At 39.7% G+C, this 26,048-nt stretch overlaps 1 gene segment (V, D, J or C); it reads left to right on the forward strand.

Moving 5' to 3' along the window:
• Positions 1-12,039: 12,039 nt before the first annotated feature.
• Positions 12,040-13,338, forward strand: LOC116334335. The segment is given in 2 exon segments: positions 12,040-12,102; positions 12,790-13,338. A coding segment is annotated over 1 exon segment (264 nt).
• The last annotated feature ends 12,710 nt before the right edge of the window (positions 13,339-26,048 follow it).

A 26,048-nucleotide genomic window follows, 5' to 3' on the forward strand; every position in this document is an offset into this window, starting at 1 on the left:
TGCCGCTTCCACCAGCGAGACAAGAAACTCCGCCGCGTTAGATGGCACCCACCCCGGGTTATTTTCATTGTCCACCAACTCCATTAATCCCGTAAACAATAGCAAACATTTATTTACATACTCATCCAAATCATCTAACTCAACTGTTGCGGATATGGACACTTCATACGGGCATTCTCCGTTTCTCCATGGCAAACACAGTTAATTTCAAACACCCTTCCACGAGTGAAATATCCACTTTACAGAACGCCTCCAACAGCATTTCGGTTATTTTCCAGCTGATTGTTCCCTATATAACCCTCAAATCCAGATTAACACTCTTCACTTTTAAACCTTATTATTTCAACCCACCAACCCGTTTTTATTTTATGTTATTTTTTGTTTTTTGCTTTTACTGGTAAATTAACACCAACTCCCCTCTATTGTATAACTCTTCTATTCCTAATAAGTCCACTTTATTGCGTGCTCATTTCACTGTGATTTTTCTTTTTTTTTTTTTTTTTTTTCCACTCAATCCTGTACTTTATATCTATTATTCTGTCACGCTTATTAGTGGCTCATGATTGCTTAAGGCTTATGTCTGAACTTGACCACCGAGCGGAGTATCATTCGATCCTAACAGGACGACCACTCCATTTTCTCTGGGTCAAGACAGCTCATTCGTCTTTAACAATTCTCTAGTGATATGTCAGCCTGCTACAGCCCAACATTATTATATGGCCAGGTGCTTAACAAACTCAAATCATCCTATTAAACTTTGTGTACTATATCTTATCTTCACAATTTAATCTCAAAAGGTCATCAATTTTTTTTTTTTTTTTTTTTTTTTATAATCAGTCCTATCACTACAACATGGGCATGAGTGAGTTATACTTAAATGCACCATGTGTTATTATGGACAGTAAAATTTGACCGGGTTTCTCAAAGGTACTTATTTGTTTATTTAAGCCTCAGGTAAAAACACAAGAAAACTCAAACGTCAATATCACCCGTTATGTATTGCCTAAATTAAAACAGCTTTAACTTCAAATCATCCAGCTTTGCATCACAACAACATTCAAAACCCAGCTCATCAATAACATCATTGCAGCAATGAAACAAAACCCCATGTATATCCCCATGCAAACAAAGCAACGTAATATTTACAGTCCGTTAACCATATGTATAAATCATGCTTATGACCGTCACCCGGTCCAGTGGTACTCTATATCAAAGGGACTAAAGGCATGTTGGCAGAACGATAAAAACGCAGTGGCAGCTTCACCTGGGTCTCTTTCGTGTGTCTCGATGTATTTTTCCAAGCACCGGAATATCAGGAAACTACGAAACAGAAAGCTAAATAACTCTAATTGTGACCTCCCTATATCTGCGGATACGGTAAAACCATAATGGTTCTCCGGCGTTTCAGCCCAACAAATGCATCTCATATGAATAACTCTCCCCGTTCGTGAATATTCAATCTGACAAGATCCAGAAACAAACATCCTTTTTTATCTTAAGAAAAATCAAATCACAGTTCATATATTCTATCTCAAAACTCAGCAAAACAGTCATACACTCATGTCAAAAATTAAGACTTTACTCACAAAATGGTAATAAACAAAACCAGCATTTTAAATACACGCATTCAGCAATACATAACAATTTCTATAAACTCCCCAACACTCTAGGGATTTCGCAGCCACGTTCTTTATTAAACAACTGTTCAAACTCCTTCGTGCACTCACGTTAGCAGCCGTTTCATTTACATAGACACAGGTTATGTGAAAATAACTCACAGAGCTGCAGCATTCTCTCCCTCAGTCAAACTCATCACGCACTCACACACTTAAACGGTGACCCTTAAGCTCGGTCACTGATCACACATTCACCACATTTAATTCGACTCTATTTATCTTCTCATAATATGCAAAACCAACCTCTCAGTTACAGACATTTTACCAGAATTTTTCAAACAATAGTTACACATTCAATCCACTCGAAACCGAAAGCGATAGTCACTATGAGCGTCACTGCTCCTCATTTACATAAACACACACCATCTAAAAATAGAAGTCAGCAGGCTGATACAGAGACTCCCTTCAGCCTAAGATTTCTTACCATTATATTATTATCTTACAGAGACGTCCTTATTTTTACAACTGCACAGATTTTTTAGGCCTCTTAGTTCCTATAAATTTCGACAAATTTACCCATAACGGTCCGACCGATAAAAGTCCCTGACTTTTTTGCGACCAATTTTAGCCAGTATTCCGTCCCTGACGGTGGCCCGATTGCTAATACCCTAACCAAATTTATCGTAGCCAAAAAAGCGCAAGTACCGTTTCAAACGGTCAAGTGGTTTAACCACTGGCTTTTCTCAGGATGCCCTGTACCCCACGGTCAAGCCAAACCGAGCTAAGCCTATTCAAAGATAGGTCAACGATGTGCGTCCACATCGAGGAGGGATCGCAACGTCCGGGCTCTGCGCTTCTTAACAGACGCCGCTGTCGTTCTAGAAAAATTTATAATAATTTGAAACAACAATCTACACCCGGAGCCGGATAAGATTGAGGCAGATCTCCCGTTGTGGACATAAGGGACTTGAACCCACGAACTGACCATCACACGTAGATCAAATGACCAACGGGGCTTCACCCCACACAATAATCAAATTCCCTACCACACTAAAATTCTCTCAGTACTGTCCTTTATTAGTCTTCATTATCCTTATTTCAACCGATATGCTCATGAGATTACAATCAGAATCAAATCAAAACAGACATTCATCAGTAACTTTCAGTGAGTAGACTTTCTAATTTTGTTGTGTTCAATCTGACACTTTTGGAAATTCACTTCAACAGGTAGTGTCTTACCTTTTTTTAATTCGCCGGCGAATGTCCCCTCACTTCCACCACTGATTTCCGTCTGTCCGCCTGACCACCTCGGACCCTGTCCAGCGCCTCCCTGGTCTTGTCCTCACTCCAACCACCGGAACGAGCCCCCAAAATGTTAAGGTTCAAAAGTTGGAGAAAAGGAGTACGGAGGGCTCACAAGCAAATAACAACTCTGGTCCGGAAGATGTGGTCAAAGCAAAGATTTATTGATTACGCGTGGAGTTCAAGCTGGGCAAAGTCAGCAATCGAACTGAACTCACGATGATTAAACAAAGGTTTTATATGGGTACAATAACAAAGCCCCCTCTTTTGCAAAAAATAGACAAGGTACAGCTTACGTCACCTAAACCACAAAATGTTCCGTGAACTTTAACATGGTTTAAAGAACATTACGTCTCTTGTCTCGACATCAGTTGCACTTCCTCTGAGTACTTCAGCACAATTCTGCATTTGCAGCAAAAATACATCTCCACTTCTGCCCTACCAAAATAGATCTGTTATGTGTGTGTGTGTGTGTGTGAGTGTGTGTGTGTGTGGGCGCCTGCTGTGTAGGCTATGTATGTGTCATGACCCCGTTTGCACCTTTGCCTCACACTGCTCGTCTTAGCCAGACATAGGCCTGTGCACATACACAGCTAAACTCTGTGTGATTTCTAGGGTAAATGTCACACTCGAACCATTAAGGAAACTTACTCAACAGATATAAGGTATAAATGATAAAAACTTAACTCTTAACTTTAAAGAATATAAGTAATAAAAGATAAAAATCACTCCAGGCGTCTGTAAGCAGGTGTGTTGCCATTCCTTTCAGAGCTCCTGTCCTCCTCACCGTGTATTGGCTGATCCTTAACGCCTGCCAAGAGTTTCTGACCTTCACTTGACCAGGAGCCACAGCTCTTTAATAAGCTCAAATGCAATCATGTGTAAAAGATTAAAATCATTTTCATAACAAAAGTTCTCTCTTCTCAGATGTACCAATATGTTTGCTCGTCTCTACTACAGTTCAATCATTGAAAATTACACTGATCAGCATGCTTTGTGGAAATTACAGATTACATCATGGCAAAAGCATTTTCCAGACCTCTCAACACCAAGATACTTGAAGGACTGCACCCTCTCCACTGGAGCTCCATTGATGATAATGGGCTTGTAGTCTCTGTGCTGACTCCTTCTGAAGTCCACCACCAGCTCCTTGGTCTTGCCGACGTTCAGCTGGAGGTGGTTGTCCTGGCACCATGATGCCAGATTCTTCACTTCGTCCATGTAGGCCGCCTCATCGTTGTTGGAGATGGCACCCAACACCACTGTGTCATCAGCAAACTTCACAATGGTGTTGGAGCCGTGGGTGGCCACACAGTCTGAAGTGTAGAGGGAGTAGAGCAGTGGCGAGAGGACACACCCCTGTGGTGCTCCTGTGTTGATGGTGATGCTGTCGGAGACACACCTGCCCACTCTCACCACCTGAGTTCTGCCAGTGAGGAAGTCCAACACCCATGCACACAGACGGCTGTTGAGTCCCAGATCCCTCAGCTTTGTGAACAGTCTGCTGGGCACTATTGTGTTAAACACTGAACTGTAATCAACAAACAGCATTCTCACATAGTTACCCCGTTTCTTGTCCACGTGGCTGAGGGTGGTGTGCAGGACGTGGGCGATGGCGTCCTCAGTGGATCTGTTGGGTCGGTAGGCGAACTGGAGCGGATCTGTGGTGTCTGGGATGGAGGAGGAGATGATGTTCTTCAGCAGCCTCTCAAACACCTTCATTACTACCGAGGTCAGTGCAACTGGCCGGTAATCATTCAGGGTTGAGGGTTGTTGAGGCTGTTCTTGGGCACAGGGATGATGGTGGATCTTTTGAAGCATGTGGGGACCACAGACTTCGCCAGGGACTGGTTGAAGATGTAAGTGAACACACCTGCTCGCTGGTCAGCACAGCAGCGCAGCAGACGGCCGGTGATGCCGTCTGGCCCCGCCGCTTTCCTTGTGTTCACTCTCCTCAATGCCGCTCGGACGTCATGCTCCGCGATGCTGATCACCGGTCTCTCGCTGATGACGTCATTGTCCTCGGTAGTCAGGCGGTAGATAGCATTAGCCGCCTGGCTAACCTCGAAACGGGCGTAGAACTGGTTCAGCTCATTGGTGAATGCAGAGTCGGCGTTGATCGGCGCAGTGTCCCTGGGTTTGTAGTCCGTAATGGTGCATAGTCCGTGCCACATACTCCGTGTGTCGCCCTGGTGGAAGCGGGACTCCACACGCTCCTGGTACCGGCGTTTGGCATCTCTCACCGCGCGCCGCACGCCGTATGAGGCCGCTTTGTAGGCGCTCATATCGCCAGTGGCAAGACCCGCGTTGTAGGTGGCGGTCCTGGCGTTCACTGCAGCGCAGATCGATCTGTCCATCCATGGTTTCTGGTTTGGGAATGTGGTGACTCTCGCAGTGGGGATAATCTCCTCCGCTAGCATATTGACGAAGCATACTGCTACTTCCGTAAACTCGTTGATGTCGACTGCGCATGCTCTGAACATGTTCCAGTCGACGTCGTTAAGTGCGTCCTGTAGCGTAGCTTCTGATTGGGCAGACCACCGTTTTACCTCCCTCGTGGTTACTTCTTCCCTCCGTATGTTTTGTTTATACTGGGGAATGAGGAAGATGGCGTTGTGGTCAAGACTTCCCAAAAGCCGGGTGTGAGACAGCTTTGTAGCCCTGCTTGTATGGCGTGTAGCAGTGATCCAAAATTCGATCCCCCCTCGTTGGACACGAGACATGCTGGTAAAAGTTTGGCATGACTTGTCTGAGGTTCGCTTTATTAAAATCTCCTGCTACAATGAGGGCTGCGCCCGGGTCCTTGTTTTGAAGCGAACTCAGCACATCATGTAATTCGGACAAAGCCATACCTGTGTCCGCTTGGGGTGGGATGTAGACCACCGTGGCGATGACCGAGGTGAACTCACGGGGCAGATAGAAAGGGCGGCACTTAATGCTCAGGAATTCCAGATGTGGCGAGCAGCTGCTGGAAAGAGTAGAAATGCTCCTGGCATCACACCACTTTCTGTTTACCATGAAACACACTCCTCCACCTTTGGTTTTGTTCGACTCTGCCGTTCTGTCCGCGCGGAGCACAAAGAATGAATCCGACGGAGTTGCGGCCTGGTCCGGCACGGTGGGGGTCAGCCATGTCTCCGTGAAGCACAGAATGTTGCAGTCCCTCATGTCACGTTGGAAGGTGACTCTTGCTCTTAGGTCATCAAGCTTGTTCTCCATGGATTGTACGTTGGCTAGTAGGAAACTGGGCAGTGGGGTGATGCGCCTGCTGTCTCAGTCTGTTCCTAATGCCAGCGCGTTTCCCCCGGCGCTTCTTTGTTGTACGCCTCGGATGAGCGGCCCGTCCTTTGTTGTTCTCCGCGACGCGTAGAATCTCTGGCAGCCAGGATGGGTCAGGTTTAAAAGTGTCCAAGATTAGATGTGCAACCTTGTCACCGATGTTTACAAGTGATATGCTGTCGTATACTATAAGACTAGAGGATTTTGGAATGTAAACCAGAGCAAAAAATAAGTAAAAAACAAGAAAAGTGGATAGTCGGAGCGGAGCGGTCAGGAAGGCGTCTGGACGTGGCCGCACCATCTTAGAATTAGTCAGAGGTCCCATCCTGTAGCAACAGTGATGCCTTGAATATGTCCTGCGGGGTAGAGTAACCAGATGCTATCATCTTGGAATCCACCATAACCTCAACAAGAGCAGAGCAATCGTCAGGTGATATGGTAGTGCAGGAAGATGCATCTCATCAAGATGAGGAAAAGTCACTTCTAGGGGAAAAACCAGGTAGTGACAGGAATTAAGTTAGGAACATACCAGACGAATGGCAAAAATTATATAAATTTTATTTCTTTTGATTTATGTGATCCATACAAATGGGTACCTTTCAGAGTGGAAATGTGAACAAGATGCAACCAGAGCAGCCTGGCTCTACAAGTCCAAGTTACTTTCAAAGTATGAGACCAAAAAAGCAGTAGTCCTGCAAATGGACTTGCGGGAAAGTATTATGGATCAACAGAGATCACTTGTCTCCCTCTACAAAGCCCCAAAGGTAGAGTGGGCGGGCCCTGTCAGCTGCAAACTGGAAGGTATTGTTTCTGTATTGGGAAAACAATAGAAATCCAGTGACTGACTAATCTGAAACTTCATATGTTTTTTTTTCTTCTTCCTTTAGGGGATGTTGCTGTTGGAGAAGGGGTGAGGAGATTCTTCTTCTCAAAGGCAGTTTCTCTAGTACAGTCTGGTTTGCATTTAAATTTTGGTAGGTATGTCATAGTTAGACTGGCCACATGTATAGTGGATTAAATAAGAGAATATTTCATCATGTAAAGAAAATGTGTTTGTTATGTAAATAAGTTAATTGTGTTAAAATTACTGCCTGGATTTCTCATACGCAACATAACCTAGCTGTACTCTTTTCAGGGAACACAGATCGTACAAGACTGTTTGACGGTGAGCCAGAACACTTGACTCCATCCACTTCTCAGACCTTGCTTGAGAGTGACATGTTTTTGGTGGCAGGTAAGAAAGTTATGTACAGAAATAAGAGGAAGAGTAATTTAAAATAATACATGTGCAGCAATAAAGTTAACAGCATTACTTGTGTTACATTATCCTAACTGTAACCATAAAGATGAAAAATAGATTGAATACAGTTACAAAACTGTTTGTTTATACCCCCGTACAATGTTAGGCTAAGTGCATTTACTATGTTTGATCTTAGGAAGAATAATGGGACATTCATTCATTCATGGGGGACCGTGTGTGTCTGGTATAAGTCCTGCAATCGTCCATGTCCTTTTTGGTGGATCACCTGAAACAGCTACAGTTCAGATTGAGGATTGCCCTGATATCCCATCTCGACCTGTAAAGCTGCTGTTGGAGTTGTTTTAAATGCACCTGTGCAAAGTCTTAGTGCCTGATACTGAATATGGTCTAACTTTACCAGAGTTGTGTCTGCTGCTGAGTTATATGCTACACATCCATAATCCAATATCTGACCAACCCAGTGTATATGGCCCTCAAAGACGTCCTATCTACTCCCCACTCCCTCTCAACTAAACACCTCATTATATTCAATACTTTTTTACATTTGTCCACCACTTTCTGAATGTGTGCAGCCCATGTTACCCTTTCATCAAACCGCAATCCAAGAAACTTAAATTTACTCACCCTTTCTAATTCTTGACCGTACAACTTAAGCTTGACATGCTTACCAACTCTTTTCCTTGTAAAGAACATTATCTTGGTCTTATCAACTGAAAACCCCACTTATATGACCACTCTTCAGCTCTTCCAGTTGTTCCCTGCAGTTTCTTTACAATATGCTCTATATTTTTCCCTCTCTTCCATATTGCTCCATCATCAGCAAAAAGCAAACATCCCACCCCTCCCTCTATATCATTAAACACAACATTTATCATCAAAGAAAATAACAAAGGGCTCACTATGCTCCCTTGAGGTGTACCGTTTTCTGATAGCTTCTCAGAGTAAACCTTCCTGATCCTCACGTGTATTTGTCTTCCATTTAAGAAATCCATTATCCACCTGTACATCCGCCCCCTGATGCCCAATGTACTGATTTTAATTAGTAGCCATTCTCTCCACATCATATCGTAAGCTTTTTCCATGTCAAAAAACACTGCAACTACACTGTCTTTATTTATTTGTGCTTTCCTGAGTTCATGTTCCAAATACAATACTGGATCCATTGTATTTCTCCCTCTTCTGAACCCACTTTGATGTTTAGATATATAACCTTTACTTTCTACATAGTATATTAACCTCCTAAGACCTGAACTCGTCCACGGCATGTATTTTTAATTTCTCTTTGATATTTGGGCATATTGGGGCAAAATAAGAGCCACATATGAGGATATTCGTTTAAAATTTTGATAGAACAGTAGCAGCATAATGTCCTCGTAAGTGGATGTCAGGCCCATGTAGAGCAAAATGGAGTATTTTGGTCTAAATAACCCAAAATGTGATGTCCACATATGTGGACGCCAGGTCCTAGGAGGTAAATCTTTCATTTATCACTCGTTCCATTACTTTGCAGACATTCGATGTTAAAGCTATAGGCCTATAATTTCCTGGGTTTGTGTCATCCCTCCCTGGTTTACGTATGGGCACCACCACAGCCTCCTTCCAGCTTTGCGGCAGTTTCCCACCCTCCCAAACTCTGTTATACATCTCTAACAAAAGATCTTTAGCTGACTCACTGAGCTGGTTTAACATGATATAGTATACCTGATCTTTTTTTGGTGTTGATAATTTAGATTTCCGGAGTACTCAATGTAGTTCTGTCTTTGTAAAAGGAATATTTAATGAATCATCTGTATCCTCTACCAGTTCCAATAAGTCTCTATTCTCTGTAATTGTCATTTCTCTTCCTCGTCGCCCTTCCTCACTAACATTGCCTGAACTGTGGATTTTAACAAAAGTTTTTGCCAGCACATTTGCCTTTTCCTCATCTTTTACTGCTGTTACCTCTCCATCCCTCAAGATTGGATAACAATACTCACTTTTCATACCATTCATCCTTCTAATCATTGACCAGATGTTCTGTATTTTTGTCTCCCTCCCCACTGAATTACAAAAACCCCTCCAGAAGTCCCTCTTTGCATTTTTAATGGTTCTTTTTACCTGAGCTTGCAATCTTTTATATTCAATGAAATTCTAAAAAAAACTGTGATTCTTCTTTAATGTCTTAAAAGCCTTTTTTCGATGTTTAATCACTTTATCACACTCCTTCATCCACCAAGGTACAATCTTCGTTTCCCCTCTACCTTCTTTCCTCTTTATCACCCTGCTTGCTGCCTCTAAAACTGCCTTACAAATAGAATAATTTAACTCATCCACCCCCACATTAATATCAACCCTTTGCATTTCTTGATCACTAACTATTCTAAATGTATCCCAATCAGCATCACTAAAACACCACTTCTTCACCCCTCTTATTTCCTCTTTCTCTATTCTCAACTCAATCTCTGTCATTATAGGATAATGGTCACTGCCTGCAGTTGTCTCTTTCAGTACCTGCCATGAACAATATATTTAAATGTGTTCCTAAAGTTACAACTCTATATTGGATCCCTTGTTTCACAAATGTTGCACATCCTCCTCCATTACCCTCCTTTCTATCTCTGCGGACACTAATATAACCTTTAATAACAAAATCTGAAGTAGGTTTGAGCCAGGTCTCTTGAATACAGATGATGTCTGGTTTCTTTTTGCATTTTTTGATGAATCCTTTAAATTCTTGTCCATTTGCAATCAAACTTCTGGCGTTCCACTGTAAAATAATCAGATTATACTCTCCCCTGGTCCTCCTGCTTTCCCCTCCGATCCATTTTTTTTATTGATATGTTCCCAAGATATATCTTTAATGCCAAAGAACCTCTCTGCTCCTTTCACTTCTTCCTTACTTCACACCCCCCATAACTCACCATGTGCTGCCCCCCACAGCTGCATTTATCTTGAACACTATCCCCACATTTGTCATATCGGTGGTTCCCTCCACACTTGGGGCACCTCTGTTTCCCTTTGCAAACTGCAGCAATGTGTCCGTATCTTTGGCATTTATAGCACCTGAGGGGCAGTGGCACGTATCGTCTAACAGGAAAGCTCATGCAACCTATTTTAACTCTCTGTGGCAGGACTGCCTCCTGAAATTCCAATAATACTGACAAACTATTCTCCCTCTCCCCCCTATTTTTTTTTAACAGTCTTTTTACTTTGCTGACCTCACCACCATTAATACATCACTTGAGCTTCTCCAGGTCCTCTTCTACAGGGATACCTGTAATCACTCCCCGTGTCACTTTATTTTCTCCTAAGATCTTTTTGTCTCCTACAGTCTTCTTACAAATGCTTTCAGCATTGAACACTTTATTTTTTTGTTCTTCTGTCTTAACCGCTATTAGTAAGTTTCCACCCCTGAGAATTTTAGCCAGCTGAACTTCTCCAAACTTCTTTTCAGTTCTCTAGACAACGCTATCAGGCTTAGCTGCACATCCTCATCTTCCTTCCTGAACTTTAGAATTATTTTGAATTCCTCCCTCACCGTTTTCCTCCAGACAACCCTGGATCCCTCTTCCGAACTGTTCTCCTCCAAGCTCCTCAAACATCAGATATGTATCGGATTCAGTACCACATGCGAAAGTGAACTAGGTCGGATATGAAAATATCAGATTTGTGCCGTTAAAACTGTCATACCATGATCGGATATGGGTCGCATAGGGTCAAAAAAGTTGGATTTGATGCGCTTTCGCCTGCAGTGTGAATGTAGCCTTAGTCTTGCTGTTCAGCGGTGGCTCAATACCATTGTATGTTTGTGTCCTTTGTCAATATATATGCATCTTTGTATGGAGTGGATCAGCCAGTTCAGAGTATCAGAGCATCAAACACAAATGTATCTGATTTTTCTATATTTATGAATATAGTCTCTAAAAATGTAGTAAATCAACAAAGTCTTAATTTACACTGATGCATTTTAAGTAACATTTAAAATTCTGCAAATTGGATCCACTGTGTTATTCTGAGATTTTGATATCACAAAAAGTCCCAAGACATCAAAATCAAAAGTTTTACATTACACATAAATTATTTAATTATTTAAATGTGATGCACTGTAATATTTTCAGTTTTCATATCAGCTGAAAAAATGATACAAACAGTGAATTATTTTGTTGAGTTTGTTTGTTTCAGAGTCAGAGAGCCGTGTCTCTCTACAGTCAGAGGTTTTTGTACGGCGGCTCAATGAGTTTGTATCACTGTGGTACACGTTCGGTGGAGGAACCAGACTGGATGTTGGAAGTAAGTCAGACTTAAAGCCATTTTTAAAATGTATTTTTCTTTTCTTCCATTTCATTTAATATGAAAGGCTAGGAAACTTTTTGTGTAACTGATAAATTATTTTAGACATTAATTTTGTCCTAAGAAACAAAGTCAGCTTTGGAAATGTATATTCAGAAACTCAATTTCTAATAAAAATCGGGGCTGTTTCATAGCATTAATTATTATTTCTGGTTCTGATGATGAAGTTGTATTTTGAGGGCTTGTAGGTTTAGTTCAGTCTGACAGAGTCAGAGAGCCGTGTCTCTCTACAGTCAGAGGTTTTTGTACGGCGCCTCAATGAGTTTGTATCACTGTGGTGGACTTTTGGTGGAGGAACCAGACTGGATGTTGGAAGTAAGTTAATTAAACTGTGTTTGCCATTAAATATTTTATGATTTTATTTCAGACCTACTTGTTAAGCTGCTTAGATGAAAGAAAAGTATTTTTTTATTTAAAATAATTTTATTTTTGATGTTTGTCTTGTTTACTGGACTAATTCAGATGAGCTCTGCAAGTTTCTCTTGTTTAATCTACATTTCTGTCATAGTAAAATATATGTAGACAAGAGTAAACTTCATCTTATGATTAGTTTGTAAATTTCCACCACATCAGCTGCTGTTTGGATGAGTTCAAGTTTGCTTTCTGATGTTTTTATCGTGTCAGATGTTTCAGATTTAGTTTGAAATCATGTGAGCTGTTCAATAACATTTCAAATCTATATGAATGAGTAGCTGCTCTGTGCTTGTGTCCACTCATTTCTTCAGTCGTCCATGATTTAGACTTCTAATCATTTTAAAGCCAAACTTCTGCTGTAAATGTTTCCACATCTGCTTCTTTTTATTTCCAGTGTAGTTTGAACATATTTCAGGTCAAACTGTGTGATGATTCTCTCTGTGCTGATATGCATGAGAGGTTTCTTAAAGGAAGTGAAACAATGTGTGAGTTAATGACTGGTGGAGCAGAAAAACACCTGACAGAAACTTCTTAACGGAGAAATTCAAATTGTGGTTCCTGTCCTCTAAGCTGATTGGTGTTTCCTAGGTGATACCCGCCCCGCCCTGAAGGTGCTGGGTCCCTCCAACAAGGAGCTGGAGAATGGGAAGGCCACGCTCATGTGTGTGGCCAACAAGGGCTTCCCCTCAGACTGGAGTCTGTCCTGGAAGACGAGCGACAGCAGTGGCAGCAGCAGCATCAGAGGGGAGGAGAGCAGGACTCCTGGAGTGCTGCAGAATGACGGCCTCTACAGCTGGAGCAGCACCCTGACGCTCACTGCAGACCAGTGGGGGAAGGTGGGCTCTGTGACCTGTGAGGCCACCCAGGGCTCCCAGACTCTGGTCTCAGAGATACTGAGGAGAGACCAGTGTTCCCAGTCCTGATGTCAGTCACTGAGTCTTTGATGCTGTTTTTCTTCTGCGTCTTTGAGTCTTCTTCTTGGCAGATTGAAAAAAAAAAAAACCCATCAAACAGTCATGTTTCCATCTCATAATGACAAAAATCATAGCAACAATCTCCTCTAGTTTCATCCTTTTGTGTCTGTTGTAAAGCTGATATTTCAAACTCTTAAAAGAATAAAAATGTAACGAGAAAACATTTTCTTTGACTCTGTGAATTTAATAAATGCACATTCAAGAAAGAAAACATTTGTATAACATATTTAGCCAGAACACACCAAGTGTGATATATTAATATATTACACGTTACACTGTAATATATTCTTTCACCTACATTTAATATTTTCTATAAGATGTTAAGCCAGTGTCATCCATAGATTATCTGTGTGCTCTTCATAATTTCAATTCTCAAAGCTGTTTTTTCACCTGCATTTCATTCTGACAATGTACAAGAAAAAAAATCTGAATATTTCAAATTAAAGAGCAGCGTGTCATCTGTATGTTTCAGGAGAAATCATTTAAATGAAGTTTAAAGTTTAAGAAAGCTTCAGATCCAGTTCCACTAAAGCGACACCCTACAGGCTGACGGCTGAAGCTAAATAAATTCAAGGTTCAAGGTTCAAGGTTTATTTATTCGTCACATGCATAGTTATACAGGTATAACACACAGTGAAATGTAACCTGACATGCTCCTCGACTTTTGCAAGGGGGGTGGGGGCATTATATATAATATATACATTAGGTGAATGTGCAGTAGTAGCATGTATGGAGCAAGCAGGTGAATTCTGTACATTAAAAAAATTAACATTCTCTGTTGTTTTGAAGGTAACTGTGAATGTGTGTGCTAATACTTCTTTTTACTGAATGTAAAAAAAAAAAAAAACACGTAAAAGAATACAACCATTACTGAATGCTCTAATTCATTGAGAGATTTGAATGCTAATCAAAAAAAAAAAGGTTGCAGGAGAAAGATGATCAACATCCAAACATTAGAGGATCATTTCTTTAACATGGAGAACAGATGGAAGAAGGTCAGTGCTGCTTGTTTCAGAGTTTCTCCATCATAGCAGAACATCATTGTGGTGAACCTGGCTGCATGCTGAAGCAAAGTTTTCACAGAGAGTCTCACCCTGAACAAGGAGCCCTAGGGTGGCCAGCAGTAGAGTCAGTGACATCATCATTGTGCTGCTGGTGTGTGAGTGGCTCTGAAAGGCCTGGACAGCCACTGATTAAATATCGGGAGAGTCCAGATATTTACTTTTGGGGAAGCGTTGCTGTGTGATGGTCGTCTTCCAGATGTGTGATGTGTGATATACCAGAGGTGCATATTTTATTGCATTTTTCAACTTTTGCAGATAATTTTTTTGTTATTGTTATTAAGTTATTGAATTTCTGTATGAAGAGTTTAAAGAGAGTTTAACAATAGAGTGAGTTTGTGTGTGTGTGTGTGTGCGTGTGTGTGTGTGTGTGTGTGTGTGTGTATGAAAATAAAGAATTCTGGACTCTTGAGGATACAAAACAAGTTCATGCTTGATGATAAAAACAACACATTCTAGTGTCTCATTAATAAATGTGAGGAAAACCAAAAACACTGCCTGAAATCAACCTGCATCATTTTCTATTCAAAAGGTTGTAATGAATGACTGAACTTTGCTGGAAATCATGTATGTGAAAGGTCGTAGAGAGAGCAGCAGGGCGTGGCCTAAAATAGGGTGATGTAATGTCCTATGATGTGGACATGAAGGAGAGGAGGAGAGAGAAGAAGAACATATATAAAAACCTCCATGCAGGCGGAATAAGTAGTTCTGCCTCTAGTTTCCTGTGATGGGTAGAGAACATCTCTCTGTATGTTCACGCCTTCAGTGGAAGCAGGGTGGACATTCAGAGGACCAGAGCATTTAGAGCTGGGCGAGTCTCCTCAAGCCAGACTTCGTATATTGGGGCCGACTGGTCGAATCTACATTGTAATGATTGTAGTGAGCTGTTTCTTCCGAAATCAGTTGCTCCTTTGACAAAAAATGGCAACCAAGCGTGTCGTACAGTCGGAGAGTGGGTTGTTGGGCTCCACTTTAATGCTCTTTATTCTGACATTCTCTTTTTCGCTATTTTATGCTCTGATTTACATATTACAGCAAACTTTTAGCACTCCTCAGGATGATTCCAAGCAAAGAAAACCAGTCCGCAAGAAGTCGCTAGTTCAACAAAAGGCCTGTATGCTTTTATATTGCTGTTTGCTGTTATTATTTCCTAGTGGATCATGGTTAAAATCAGCAGAGGACATGACTACATCAACGTTTGAAGGGTCAATGGGCCCAATCGCTGATAACCAGACAAAACTACATCTGTTTGGTCATGGATATTTGGCGTTATATTCCATCTTTACTCCAATGAGAAGGATCAAAAATGAGAAAATAAAGAATACCTCGCAATCCTCAAAACACCATCACAAGGGGCGTGTGCTGCAAACTTTGTTTATATTATTACTATTAGCTGGGGATATACATTTAAATCCCGGTCCATCGGTGTTTGAACAGAGAGGAGACCTTGCCTCGACGCCGGTGTTCGGGGCTCGGCCGGTGTGTGTTCCGGAGACGCCGGTTTTTGAGGCGCAGCCGTTGTGTGTTACGGAGATGCAGGAGCCCTCAGCTGTGATCAGTGCATTTGGGAAGGAACTAGAGCACCTGTTCGAAGGGCACGATCCGAGCCAGGAACAAGCAGCGTTTTCTACTGATTATCTAAAGACACTTCAACCAGATTCTGTAATGCATCGTAATGGTGAGTCCCATCGTTTGAATGCAGAGACAGTCACAGAATTGAAGGCTGGGACGAAAATGGAACATGCTGTCGTGCTCAATGAAAAATCTACCATGGCTTTCCAAGAAACAAGGGGGGTTCTGATTTTCATTAAAGAAAAGTACAAATGTAGTGAAATACAAATGAATACTCCTCTTGAATGTTTAGCTTTACAGGTGATTCTTTCCCCCCAAATGTGTTTTAATATTGTTGTCCTATATAACCCGCCATCACATAGTGTCTCATTTTATAATCAGTTACAAGATGCAGTAAAAGAATTGAATTGTTGTAGAGAAACAATATTTTATGGTGACTATGGTAACATCAACTGGCTGGATAAAACTAATAACCAAAAATTAAAAATTATTATGTCAAAATTTCAATTTAAGCAAATAATTAAAGGACCCACAAGAGTCACCAAAAATAGTAGAACTCTAATTGATATGGTATTCACTAATAAAATAGATCGGATAACAAAAACATATAACTTATTAACTGGTCTGTCTGATCATAATATGATTTTAACTGTTAGGAAATTGACTAAAAAACGATTGCAGTATTATAGTACAAACAGCCCTGACCATGTAAAGCCATTTATTCCCAAGTCTGAAATTGTAAAGCTTGAACAGGAGCTTGCGAATTGCAACTGGGATCATCTTATAAAATCAGATGATTTGGAGTTGTGTTGCAATTCCATGACTAGCTGCCTGACTGAAGTAATATCTAAATATACCAAAAGTATCAAATTTAAGCAAAGGAATCAAAATCTACCATGGTTAAATAGTGAAATACATAAACTTATGAAAAGACGAGATTTGGCGTTAAAAACAGCCTTAACTACTAAAGGTAATACGGATTATATGATCTATAAAGGCCTAAGAAATAAAGTAGTCATGGAATTGCGTAAAGCTAAGGCTTTATATTACACTCATATTATAGAAAAAAGCTAAAGGTCATAATGTCTCCCTTTGGAAGCATTTAAACGATTTAATTAACACATCATCTAGCAGGAAGGAAATTGAGCAAGTCAATATAAATGGCACAATTATTATAGACAAGGGTTTGTTAGGGTTCAATGTTGAGAGAAGAATCCATAAAAACCACAGATCCAGGCGTGTGCAATTTAGACGGCATTTTAATGAACACATGTGTGAGTTCAACAACCCAATCAGTGTTGAACTGTCTTTCTCATATTCAGACAACTGTTTTATGGGGTTAAGAATTGTACAGCCCCCTTTTCTGTTACTAGGCAGAAATACGTCACACCAAAACCACAATGACTTTTAACATAGAACATCATCTTCGTGTCTACGGCTGATGCTTCCTGTCAGCCCGCCTTCGCTGTCGCTTATCTCCCTGGAACATCAGGTGCACTTCCTGTAGAAAATGTCACTCATACAGGCACAACTTTGCAGTCTAAAACTCATTTAGTAGGTAAGAGTTTATATCTGTGTGTGTGTCTCGTCTATCTGTGGGTGCAAAAGCACGTAACTTCCTGTCCCTGCAGTCAGCTTCTCCCCCACTGAAGACTATGTGTAAGAATATAAAACATTCAAAAACCTTTAAATTTTAGAACAACCTGTAATAAACATGTTAATATTTGATTATAATAACCCCTGTAATACAAATTATAACCTAATGCCAGCACTTCAATAAATGCTTGGATGAAATGATAATTAATGCAATGATAAAGATGATGGTTATGAACAGTAACCCTAAAATAATTCCTATAATCCTACACTCCCCTCTCTTGACCTCTTGACCACAAGAGGTCACCATACACTTATAACCTTACTCTGACCCTCTCTAGAAATGCCAGCTCCCCCTAAGAACACTCCATGGGTAAAGTCAGGTTCGTCCTTGGTCCCTCTCTCGTGGAAATCTCCTCCTGTAAAGGATAGAAAACACTTTCTCCCTACTTTATTCAAACCTGATTCCAGCTAATATTACTCAAAACATGAACCTAATTTTGTATTTGGTTTTTTGACTTTTGTTTTTATATCTCACTCAACCGTACTCAGCATTTGTGAACCTCTGAAAGCGTTGTCTTTAAGAGGATCAAAGGAAGCACGTCTCTGCATGTGCTTCCTATTGCTCCTTATCTGATCATCAACATCCTGTGCACAAACTGTCGCTGCTGCTGCAAGTTCCCCTCACCTAAAGTCACCTATCACAAGAAAATGTATCAAGGAAATCATCATAACGGCTTATTCTACTAAAAGGATAAAAAACAACCACTTTAATCATTACATGTAAACACATAGTTAATTGCTCCTAAATAAACTTCATCATAGCTAAAAGCTGAACTCTAACTGTATTTTGAACTCCCATTTCCTAGGTGATAACCTGTTTGAATCTATCATTTTATTTCATTTTGCTGCTTTTAATGTAATGGTACATTCTAATTATATTTTATCAGTCATTATATTTTATCAGTTTTAACCAAAATACATAAGCTTTTCCCCCCTTGGACCTGGTTTAAAGCAAAAACTTGATCCCTTCAACAAGTATTTGTTATTCTGTAACTGCTTTTTATGTAATAGGACTAATTTAGAGCTGCATGTGTTATCTCCATATTTTACATGTCACCCAATTTAGTTACAAACGAAACTCCTATTCAGTTAAATGCTAAATGGATTTCAGGCCTTTTGCCTGGAATCAATACTGTCAGGTCTTAATGAACTCTATATGTCTGTAAGCGTGTGCAATCCTTCAATAACTCAGGTCATTCTCACAGTAGATTGGCTAATCATAACGTTAACCAAAAGTTTATGACCCTCAAGAGACGACTCTCTGAGCCACAACTCCGTCAAAGGCACAAAAATGCAATGTGTATGAAAAATCATTTCTACATATATAATCTCCAATATTATTCATTCGAGTCCATACCACTCTTAACATCCTCATAAAAAGCTCTCCTCTACCCTAAAAATAAAAAAGAAATCCCACATTTTCTACTCATAAAATGTTCACTATTTTCCCCCAAAGCATATCCTTTATTCCCACAGTTTCCCCTTTAAATTTGGTGTACAACTTCTTATTAACCCCAGCAATTTATCTTCTAAACAGAATTCGGTTCATTTTACTCCTTTCTTTAGAATTAACAATCTCTGCCTCAGTTTTACCATCTCTAAATTATCAAACAACCCCGATCATTATAAAATCCTAGTAAAACCCCTTTCAAATTAAACAAATTAAATCTTAAATCCTCTCTTTTTTTTTTGACACATCTCATGTGGCAAAAACTCAACATCTTCACCCAAGCTTAACAAATCAAAAGGAAAAAGGTTAGTCATTTCATTTCTCAGAACAGCTCAGCAATTCTCCTCTCCGGTGTTTTGCTTCAGCCCTGAAAACCTGTGTTTAAGGAACAAAATCAATTTAATCATCATGTCAAATCTCCTCAAAATCGTTGCTCCATGCAAAGTCTGGATCCTTGGAATTTCCTGGAAACAAAACCTTTACTCAACTCTCCCCCTATATGATCCAATCTGTGTCATGACACAAAATAAACTTAAACAGAACAGTTATTAATCATGTGTTACCTCAGTTAATGGTAACTTAAGTTACATCAATGTTTCCCTTTTAGCATTTTATAATGTATCAATATGGTCTAACCCAAATCAACAAAGCAGAAATTCACTCAAAGGAACATCAGCATCCCCAGATTTAAGTCTTCCACTTCTCCTGTTTGTCAACCTTTTATTTATTTCCCCCCTTGGTCCAACCACTCACATTCACTCCCATGCATTCACACATGATATTTTTTGCTGATACTGCAGCCTTCTGCGCACGTCATCAGATGCTCCACATCAGCAAAATGAGCTCAATCCTTTGTTTTATTTCGTTTTCCTTTTTAGGAAAATAGTTCGCTATACTTTTGACTGGATCGAATCGATCAATCCATTTTTAGACAGAGACTCGCCGCTGATCAGTCTCTGATTGTAATCAATTATAATTCTGTAAAGCCCACCTGATTTTCGTACTTGGTAATTTTGTCAACGCCGTCCGTTCACTCTCTTCCAGGCCTGCTTAAAACAAAAATGAAAAAAGAGAGCTGATTATTAGCTCATCAAAGTACAAAACAAAATCACCTGACAGGTTTTCTCTAAGTGCACTGTTACAAAAACTATGGGCCCCTTTAGACATGTCCATGTTTATCAAAACTCCCTCTCTTGAAATAAAAACAACAGCCTCAAAAATCTAAAACAATCTTAAATTTCACCCATTCAACACACGAAAACCTCGCCAAAAGCTACACCGTTTCAGTACACCACAATAACCCGGTTAAGCACATTACCATACTCAGATTCAGCCTAACACCTTACAACAATGTGTCAACACTAATTTATAAACCTCCTAATCAAATTTGCACCTCTGAACAATCTACCCCTCCTTTAAGGCCTCAATCACACACACACAGCAAGCTCCTCTGTCCACATTCACACGAGCTCTCAAACTTTTTCCATACTCAGCCATATCTCAACAATTTAACTTGGCAAAAGAAATACATGTTTAAACTTTATCACATTATTGAATGATTTTCATTTTCTTTCTATACTAATCACTTACTTTGATCAATCAGTGCAAGAGCACTCCTGAGTCACTCCTCTTTTGTTTTGTTTTTTTCCATAACTCACTCCCTTGTCATACAGCTTCGTTTGAGTTATTCCACCACAACTCTATTTTATCCAAGTGTGTTTTAAGTGTATTTTCTTCAACATTCACACCATTTTAACCCCCATGAAATTAGCAGGCTGATTTAATTACATATGTTTGTGTTCTTAGCCAGGTTTTAATCACTATCCATGCATTACTCTTCATGAGCTCATCTCTGTAAGGTTAGTGCATTTTCTGTTTGTGTGTGTTATTTTTATAAATGTTTCTTTATGATCTTTGTGATCTTGTAAATGTTTCTTTTGCAGTGTTTCAAACTCCTTTTGACAGGGTGTGTTTTCTCTCTTTGGCTCATCACTGGTCATTGTTAATGACATTCCCCTCCGCCTGTGCCCAGTGGCCTTACCTGTTAAATCCGTCTCCTCCAGTGACTCCAAGGTCACTCCGGGACTTAGGTTCGAGCAATCGTGACTGCGCCTTGCCTTAGGTTGTCCCAGGGTTTCGAGGTGGGATCTTACCCGTCATGGGCTGTCCAGCCTTCCATGCCCGCCTACTACAGGGGCCAACTGGGCAAGGGTGTTATCAGACCTAGGGGACACACTGGTTCTGGAAATTAAAGGAGTGTAAACTGCTTTCTATATTAAACTTTCCAACAATAATTTCACATGTAACAGTTTGTGTACGTGCGTTTTCAATTCATTAATGTAATTGTTAGTTCATGTATTTATTTCTCTCGGTCTGTCTCTTTTCTAAAACCTGTAATTAATATAATTTTATTACTTTATTACTTTTTCTTAAAACATACATTCGCTTCATCATCTTAGAATTTAACTCTGTCTATTTCTCTGGGTGCTCCCCTGACATCATCAGTCACACACACCTTCCTCTCACACACCCCCCTTTTTCAGTCTCTCAGACAAATCACGCAGAGTCACTCAAATCAAATACTGACAGCATTCACACAGTTAAAATCACTCAAAATACGCTTTCATACGAGTATTTTGGACATGCCTTCCATAATCAGAAATTGCAAGTCAAAAAGAAAAAGAAAAAGAAAACTGAAACCTCTCATCGTCTCGCAGCTTCTCCCCACACACACATAACTGAAAAATAAACCACACCAACATTTATGGCTCACGAAATATACATCTATCAAAATTCAGTCATTTACTATACATCCACACTAATATATTCACACTGTATTTACACTCTCATAATAAGCAAAACCAACCTCTTATATACAGGCATTTAGCAAAAAGCTCAGTCCTCTCGAAAACTGAAACCACCTCTCTCTGCGGCGTCACTGCTGCTCATTTGCATTTACACACACAATCAGTGCACATCCGGCTGTGCATGACTAACACAAAGACTGATCTCACTCATAGATCTCATATTTTATATTACAGACGTCTTAAATTACAACTGCACAGATTTTTTAGGCCTTGTCGCTCCTACAAATTTCGAAAATTTTCCATAACCGACTCGAACGGGCAAACCTTCAGGTTTTTTGCGACCAATTTAACAGACCAGACTCGAACTGCTCTGTCCAGATTTCTAGCCCTAACTTAATTTACCGGTAGCCAAAAAAGCGCAAGTAGGAGACTCTAACTCCTAGCAATTTTGAAGATTCCCCAGTCCTTCCCGGCTCGTCGTGCCGTACTAACCCTACTCTTCAGGGTAGGTCAAGGATAAACGTCTTTATCCAGGAGGGAGCGTTACCTCCGAGAAAATGCGCTTCTTAACAGACGCCGCTGTCGTCCTAGAAAAATTTATAATAATTTGAAACAACAATCTACACCGAAGCAGGATTAAGATTGAGGACAATCCTCAACAGTTTTAGAGATTCCCCAGTCCTCTTCGGATGTTGCCCGAAACTATCCCTACTCTTCAGGGTAGGTGAAGGATAAACGTCTTTACCCAGCAGGGAGCGTCACCTCCGAGAAACTTCTTCAGGATTGTATAACCAATGGGACTCTAACCCACAGATTGACCAAATTCCCTATCACTCTAAGTTCACTTATTACTTACTTATTCTCATTACTCAGTACTGTCACTTATACTTCATTATCATTACTTCACCGGTAAACTTCATGAAAACTTCACCAAAATTAAAAACAGACATTCACCAGTAATTTTCAGTGAGTAGACTTTAATTTGACATGTCCAATCTAGCACATTTTGGAAAATTCAACAGGTATGTGCCTTACCTTGTTTAAGCCGGCTTGTCTCTCACTTCAGACCACTGACTCGTATCTGCCCATCTAATCACCACAGACCCTGGATCTCTCCAAAACCCCAACATTCCCTCTCTCTCACCGGAACGAGCCCCCAAATGTTAGGGTTCAATGTTGAGAGAAGAATCCATAAAAACCACAGATCCAGGCGTGTGCAATTTAGACGGCATTTTAATGAACACATGTGTGAGTTCAACAACCCAATCAGTGTTGAACTGTCTTTCTCATATTCAGACAACTGTTTTATGGGGTTAAGAATTGTACAGCCCCCTTTTCTGTTACTAGGCAGAAATACGTCACACCAAAACCACAATGACTTTTAACATAGAACATCATCTTCGTGTCTACGGCTGATGCTTCCTGTCAGCCCGCCTTCGCTGTCGCTTATCTCCCTGGAACATCAGGTGCACTTCCTGTAGAAAATGTCACTCATACAGGCACAACTTTGCAGTCTAAAACTCATTTAGTAGGTAAGAGTTTATATCTGTGTGTGTGTCTCGTCTATCTGTGGGTGCAAAAGCACGTAACTTCCTGTCCCTGCAGTCAGCTTCTCCCCCACTGAAGACTATGTGTAAGAATATAAAACATTCAAAAACCTTTAAATTTTAGAACAACCTGTAATAAACATGTTAATATTTGATTATAATAACCCCTGTAATACAAATTATAACCTAATGCCAGCACTTCAATAAATGCTTGGATGAAATGATAATTAATGCAATGATAAAGATGATGGTTATGAACAGTAACCCTAAAATAATTCCTATAATCCTACAGGTTCCATGGCATACGAATTTAACAAATATTTTATACAATCTGTAGAAGAATTAATGCAAAGTTTCAGCTCTCCAGTGGTCACTATTAAAAACAGACCTATCGATTCATCAGACTCGTTTTTTATTGAAGAGGTTAATGAAGCAGAGGTCACAGAGGTTATTGAGAAATTATCAGATTCTAGGGCAAAGGATATTTATGGCTTGGACACTTGTTTTATTAAAAAATATAGAGATTTCTTGACAAAACCTTTAACACATCTTATAAATTTATCAATAAGAAATAGGACATTCCCAACTGACTGGAAAAGGGCTGTAGTTACTCCAGTCTTTAAAGGAGGCGAGCGTGATTTGATATGTAATTATCGTCCAATTTCCATACTCCCTGTTCTTTCGAAGGTGCTTGAGAAGGTTGTGGCAGCACAGTTAATTGATTATTTAGAGATTAATTGACTGCTTCATCCAATGCAGTTTGGTTTTAGACCAAAATTTTCCACAGAAATGGCAAATTGCTATTTTGTTGAAAATATTAAGGGTAATCTGGATAATGGTAATGTTGTGGGTGCAGTGTTCCTTGACCTAAAAAAGGCTTTTGACACTGTCAATCATGACATACTTCTTTCTAAGTTGATAAAATTTGACTTTTCAAAGCAAGCAGTTGACTGGTTTGAGTCCTATCTCTACAAAAGAGAACAGTGTGTGAGGGTTGATAAAGAAAAGTCATCCATGTTGGAAAACAGAATCGGTATTCCTCAAGGATCTGTTCTTGGCCCATTGCTATTTAGTTTGTTTATAAATGATTTGCCTACCAGCTGCCCAAAAGCCAACTGCCAACTTTATGGAGATGATGCAGTTATACACGTACCAGCTAAGTCACCTGGTGAAGCAGCAGACACCTTAACGGTACATCTAAATGGTGTCCAAAAATGGCTGGAACAAAATCATCTTGTACTGAATTTAAAAAAAAACTGTTTCTATGTGTTTTTCGATTAGGAAACGAAATTCATCTGATGATTTTAAAATCAACCTAGGGAACGAAGAAATAAAGGAGGTCAAAGATTTTAAGTTTTTAGGAATAATCTTAGATTCACATCTTAAATTTGTCAAGCACGTAAAGAAGATTTCTAAGACGGTCAAGGCTAATCTGAATTGTTTTAAGTTAATTCGGCACTATATACCCACTTCAGCAGCTCAGTTATTTATGCATTCTATGATATTTTCGCATTTTTCATATTGTATGACAGTTTGGACTCAAGCAGCACCATCTACAATTCAGCCTGTGGTATCCTTATATAATCAAACCTTAAAGATAATGGATAAAAAATCGGTTCGGTGGCATCATTGTCACATTTTACAGAAATATAACTTACTTAGTTTTAAGAGTTTTAATCATTGGTGTTATCTTAAATTAGTTTTTAAATGTATAAATAGGATGGCCCCAGAGTGTCTCAATAGATACATTCAGAGACAAGACAGTAATCGTGTTACTAGGAGTAAGGTGAACGGCAACTGCAAGATATTATATCGCAGATCTACATTCGGTCAGTCAGTTTTTTTCTATAAAGGCCTGCCATCTGTGGAACACACTTCCAACCGATATCAAACTGATTACAGACATTAGATCCTTTACATTGAAGGTTAAAGTGTGGTTAAAGGGAAACCAAAGTTGTAGTCATTTTATCTGATGATTTTAATTTTATTTTAAATTATTGTCTATTAATTGTAATTGCAGTTATGATGTAATTTGGTTTTATGAAAATGTATGTTTCATTGTAATATGTATTTATTTAGATTGTAAGCCCAACAAGGGACAATTGTTGAAAATTAGCAGTAGCTATAAACCTATGTGCGGTACATCAGTCTCATGTCTTGCACTTGAACTATGTTAAACTGCATTGTCCCTTTTAAATAAAATAAATAAATAAAAATAATGCAGCACGAGCGATGAGCCGTCATTGCAAGGGGACAATGCAGCTGAAAATAAACTGGATCATAACCTTCATGTTGATCAATATTTATGAGGTTCTTTGCACTGATTGTTTAAAGGTTCAATATTAGTGTTTAAAGGGTGTAATATGAGGCTAATCATGTGGATACTTTCAGCTGGACTGTGATCTATAAAGAAATCTTGACTTTTTAGGACAAAATATAAAACCTTACAGCCAATATGGACAAGAAATAAAAAAATAAAAAAGTGTGACACTGAGTCCTGACTGAAAACTGAAAGATTTGACTGTTTGTATTTTTGTTATCTGTATTGTTTGTATCTGTGTGTGTCCATGTATAAGGTTTAGAAGTTTAGACAGTAAACAATATGTTCAATAATTATTAAACATACAGGAGGAAACTTTAGCTTCTTTATGATTCTGGTTGATACTGAGATTTTCTTTTCCATAAATATAAATATTATAAAAGGACATTTTGAGCGTCGTCTTATGTTTTTGTGTTGCTGACTGTGAAGGATTCTGATGCTGATCTTTGTCTTCATGTGT

Source organism: Oreochromis aureus, linkage group 22 (assembly GCF_013358895.1).
Source record: "Oreochromis aureus strain Israel breed Guangdong linkage group 22, ZZ_aureus, whole genome shotgun sequence".
In the NCBI taxonomy this organism is placed as follows: domain Eukaryota; kingdom Metazoa; phylum Chordata; class Actinopteri; order Cichliformes; family Cichlidae; genus Oreochromis; species Oreochromis aureus.